The sequence below is a fragment of the Otolemur garnettii genome, unplaced genomic scaffold (genome assembly GCF_000181295.1).
Source record: "Otolemur garnettii isolate 467f Iridium unplaced genomic scaffold, OtoGar3 scaffold00058, whole genome shotgun sequence".
Lineage (NCBI taxonomy): Eukaryota > Metazoa > Chordata > Mammalia > Primates > Galagidae > Otolemur > Otolemur garnettii.
This window is the reverse complement of record NW_003852453.1, coordinates 5,951,148-5,956,422: the sequence shown is the minus strand read 5'-3', so window position 1 is coordinate 5,956,422 and position 5,275 is coordinate 5,951,148. Positions and strand designations below refer to the sequence as shown.

The 5,275-nt window shown below is 34.8% G+C and overlaps 1 protein-coding gene across 8 annotated transcripts in view; it reads right to left on the bottom strand.

Annotated features, from left to right (window-relative positions):
• Positions 1-5,275, bottom strand: part of CHD9 (chromodomain helicase DNA binding protein 9) — a 226,048-nt gene that overhangs the window by 84,635 nt on the left and 136,138 nt on the right. For all 8 annotated transcript variants that reach the window (XM_023514745.1, XM_012806860.2, XM_012806861.2 and 5 more), the window contains 3 exons: positions 3,313-3,489; positions 952-1,095; positions 576-831 (listed from right to left, as the gene is read on the bottom strand). In XM_023514745.1, the coding sequence (XP_023370513.1) occupies positions 576-831; positions 952-1,095; positions 3,313-3,489 (577 nt within the window). The remainder of the gene's footprint in view (positions 1-575; positions 832-951; positions 1,096-3,312; positions 3,490-5,275) is intronic.

Genomic DNA, 5,275 nt, shown 5'->3' with positions numbered 1-5,275 from the left:
AAAAAAAAAAAAAAAAAGCCATTTATTATAGTCATGTTGCTACATACTTCCTTCAGAGTCTAGATGAGAATTAAAGAGGCTTTCAGAATTCCTTCCCCTGTGTAGCCATAAAAGACCATAAGGATTCCAAAAGAGGCTTCAGTTATCTTGAATAAAGGTAATACATTATGAGTATATTCCCAAGAATAAGTGGAAAAAACAAACAAACAAACAAACATTGTACAGAAAGAACACTGATATTGAACCTGACCAAGACCTTAAAAAGTCACATTATTGCAACATAAAAACCGAAACACTAACTGGGGCTCCTAAACCAGGAATGAAATGTAAATGCAGAAGCCCAAAAATGAGCTTTGCTGTCTTCATCCCTGAGGAGGATTAAAGTGGAGAAGGAATTCCAGTCTAACTTACACTCAACAAACTCCTGCTTTTGTAACCTGATTCCAAATATTTGTATTCCCTCAGAACACAAGTGGGAGAGTTGTAACAGCCAGTATAGTTGTAGTGGTGTTTTGTTTGTATTCATTAGTATTTCTTGAAAGACAAAATTATTTGTTGTAACCCTTTTTAGCTACCTTTGATAAGATATGGGTGATTACAGCACTTCCGGAGCTCCATCATAGTATTGACCAAGTTAGGTACATTAGTTTGCCCTGCTCCTTTGGATAAAAAGGAGAAGTTTTTCTCCAGAATGGCCCGGTAGTACTTCTTTTGAATATTGGTGAGTTCTACTTCAATGATGGTTTCTTCCTTAGGTGCCAACTTCTTTTCCACATCTTCTTTTAATCTTCTCAACATCATTGGTTTCAGGATAGCTTGAAGTTTTTGTACCTGAATAAAAAAATGATAAAAAGGTATATAATATAAATGTATATTTAATTATATAAACAAAATAATTATAATGATAAAAAAAATTAGTGAACTTGTTCACAAAGAAGTAAACAAAGATACCTGTTCCTCTGTTTTAAGATCCCCAAATTCTTGCATAAATGTTGATTCAGAAGGAAATCTTAAGGGTTCAAGAAAGTGAAGAAGACTAAACAGTTCTTCAACTGTATTTTGGAGAGGTGTACCGGTCAAAAGCACCTTGTGTTCCTACATAGAGAACAATCTACATCAAACATCATAGTACCAAGACTGCATGAAAGCTGACTGAGCTTATCAGATTTTCAGAGTTTTTCAGAAAAGCAAATACTTTTCTGGCCATAATTTTCAAGATTTAACTCAAAATACATCTCTACCTACAAATCTTCAATAATGTACTTTCCTAAAACTTCACATCATTCTTGTAATATCTTACTTTGCATACTATTAATTTTTATCCATTCATGCCTTAAAAAATTCTAAATAATTAGGTGGTGACTGTGCCTGAAGGAATAGGGTGCTGGCCCCATATACTGGAGGTGGAGGGTTCAAAGCCGGCCCCCACCAAAAACGGCAAAAAAAAGTAAAAATTCCAACAAGAAAAAAAATCTAAATAATTTTAGAAAGAAAAAAATAAACTTTTGGCAGCGCCCATAGCTCAGTGGGTAGGGTGCTGGCCATATACACCAAGGCTGGTGGGTTTGAACCTGGCCCAGGCCAGCTAAAGCAATGACAACTGCAACAACAACAACAACAACAAAATAATAGCCAGGCATTATGGTGGGTGCCTGTAGTCCCAGCTACTCGGGAGGCTGAGACAAGAGAATCGCTTAAGCCCAAGAATTAGAGGCTGTCAAAAGCTGTGACACCACTGAGGATAACATAGAGACTCTGTCTCTTAAAATAAGAAAAAGAATAAACTTTCTAAGACCAAAGAGGACATTTGTTTCTTTTGTACTCAGCTATTCTTGGTATGGAAATTTGCAAACCAAAGAGTACTCATCATTTGTAATCTGGATGACCACCATTTGACAAATCACTTAAGTTATAATCCAAGACTGTAAAGAATGGAGTATGCTCTAAAACTAAAATTTCACTAAATAAAATAGATGACTATTTTTAATTACAGCACAAATTATCATTAAAACTTTTTTTTTTTAAAGACACAGAGACTCACTTTGTCTACTCACCTCAGTAGAGTGCCGTGGCCCTATATCTCACAGCAACCTCAAACTCTTGGGCTCAAGTGACTCCCTTGCCTCAGCCTCCCAAGTAGCTGGGACTACAGGTGCCCACCACAACGCCCAGCTGTTTTTAGAGACAGGGTCTCATTCTGGTTCAGGCTGGTCTTGAACCTGTGAGCTCAGGCAATCCACCTGCCTCAGCTTTCCAGAGTGCTAGGCATGAGCCACTGTACCTAGCCTAAAACCTCTAAATTGCCAATCTAAATATCTGTATATGTATATCTGTAAATACATGTATAGGCTAATAAAGGGTTTGATATACATCAAACTGTACATACTAGAGGGAGGAGACAAACTGGGTGTGGGATGTAGAGAGAGGGACATTTTAATTTTTTACTGTATGTGGTTCTATATATTTATTTGTTCAAGTGTACATGTATTAATTAGGTGACATTAATTAAAAATCAAAATGTTTTAAAAACCACTTCTATGCAAACACACTAACAAATAGGTGACTTCAAGAATTTCCATTATTTTATTTCACTATCCTAAAAAAAAAATTCCCATTATTAACTACAACCAACATATGTTAGGCATGTAGAATTACGTAGGAACTCTATCCTTTTATCACAAATAATCTGAATAATATTATAACTTTGGTAAAAGTGACTTTTATTCAGAAATTTATGGCTTAGGGCTGGGCACGATGGCTCACACTTACATTCCCAGGACTTGGGAGGCTGAGTTGAGGTTCAAGACCAGCTTGAACAAGAGCAAGACCCCATCTCTAAAAAATAGTTGGGTGCTGTGGTGGGTGCCTGTAGTTCCAGCTACTTGGGAGGCTGAAGCAAGAGGATCACTTGAGGCCAGGAGTTTGAGGTTGCTGTGAGCTATGATGCCACTGTACTCTACCAAGGGTGACAAAGTGAGACTGTCTCAAAAAGAAATTTATGGCTTAAACTTTATAGTCATATTTTCTTTTCAAGAGCATATACTTTATAGAGGTTTCCTTTTCTTAGTTACAGAAATTAATTACTAAAGATTTTTGAAGGAAGGATCTAAACACTTTTAAGTCTTAGAAAACAGGTATTTTTTTCTTTATTAATTAAAGCCCCAAATTTCAATTGTCACAGATAGGATTTAGATATATCTATACTCTAAAATTAAAAAATAATAAGTTTTTAGCATTACATTGAACTTTCTATGACCTATTAACGAGGTAGCTAAAAAACTGAAGTTATAGTGATAGTATTAAGCTACTTACCAGATTCATGAGTTTCAGACCTTCCAGGAGTTTACAATTTTTATTTTTTAACCTATGTGCTTCATCAATAATCACACATCGCCATTCAATTGCATTAAGCTCTCCACAGCCTCCAAGAATCATTTCAAAAGTAGTGATGATGGCTTGAAATCTGTAAGCTCCTCGAATGATACGCCCCTAGAAATTATCAAGTATAATAATTTGCTGAAGTGTCTGAATTGCATTGTTTATTCCTGTCAAATGGCATCTAATGACATTTGCTATAAAACATTTTCCACTGAAATTTTTATATATGCATAGACACTTCCTTTCAATGAGAATTTTTAGCACTAAAACTGTATTAAACTGCTGTTTTCAATAACATCAAAAATTATGCCATACAATTATATTATTTATAATTATTTCCAAGTAAGTTTTTGCTGGCAAAATATTTTATAATAATTTCTATAAATTATAATATCAATTTTGTCATTAATGATCAAGAAATGGTCATTATAAAATCTGGCCAATGAGATCCCAGTAATAGTGTAATAAACACTATTTAAGCAATAAGCTTAAATCTACAAATTCACAGATAGTAAGTAGTGAATAATTTGCCATCCAAATAATTTATTCAGCAAATATTTATTGAGTGCCCTGTTCTAGTTGCTGGAGACATAGCAGTAAACAAAACTGACAGTTTTGCTCTGTGGTTTTGGGGTGACACATATGTGTCAGCTTCCTCATATTTCAAATGGGCATAATATTATCTATTTCATAAGGTTAGTGTTACAAAGATTAAGTGAAACAACATATTTAAGCTGTTAAGTACAGAGCCTGGCACATGGTAAACACTCAATGAATGTTGGGATTACTAACGCCATCATTTCTGTTATTTTTCCCAGGGCACTTAGGAAAGTTTTACCATAATTTTAGCCCTGTTGGTGATTTTAAGGTATTAGATAACTTAAAAACAGAAGTTAAATATTCATTTAATTTACATTAAAATATAAGAGTTTAAAAGTTATTTCTAAATTTGAAGTAGAGATCTATTTATCTCATTGCATGACACACTTTATCTTTTGAAATTTAAAATCTATTCAGACATTATTTCATAGAATCTATAACATATACCACAACATACAATACTTCATTATACACTTCAGTTTATTACACATTAGGAATCTCAGCTTTTTGGCTATCATATTTATGAGAGATTCATAACAGATACAGTAAACGTATAACTTTGTTAACAATCTCTTAAAGTCTCAAGATTTTAGTTGTGCCTTCTGTAAAAATTGAGAAGGTTGAACTAAATGATTTTCAGGACACATACATCTAGAAATTCTGCAAATGTATGATTAAGAAAAATAAGACATTATAGAAGGGAATCAAACTCTAAACTAATTAAGATGTCACAGATTCTAAAGGTACAAAACTGATAGTTTTCAAATGAGGAATAATTAAAGAATTATATAGATGCTTAATTTCACATAAATGTAATTATTTCAACCTGGGAACTGGGGGGATAAAAAGAGATTATAGTAACAAAATCAGTTAATCCATTTTCAGCCTCAAATAGATGATAGTCAGTTATAATTGGGAGGCAAAAGTAGAAGGCTGTGCACAGTCACTTACACCAACTTCTGTCAGATTCCATGACCTGCCACATATAACACTTTTAAAACACTAGAGTAAGTAAAATGAAAGATTAAGGTGCTTTTGAGGTGGAGTGTCAGGCAATAAATCTTTTCCAATTAAAAAGTACAATTCTTGGCTCGGCACCTATGGCTCAAGCGGCTAAGGCGCAAGCCACATACACCTGAGCTGGTGGGTTCGAATCCAGCCCAGGCTGCCAAACAACAATGATGGCTGCAACCAAAAAATAGCCAGGCACTGTGGCGGGCGCCTGTGGTCCCAGCTACTTGGGAGGCGGAGACAGGAGAATCGCTTGAGCCTAGGAGTTGGAGGTTGCTGTAAGCTG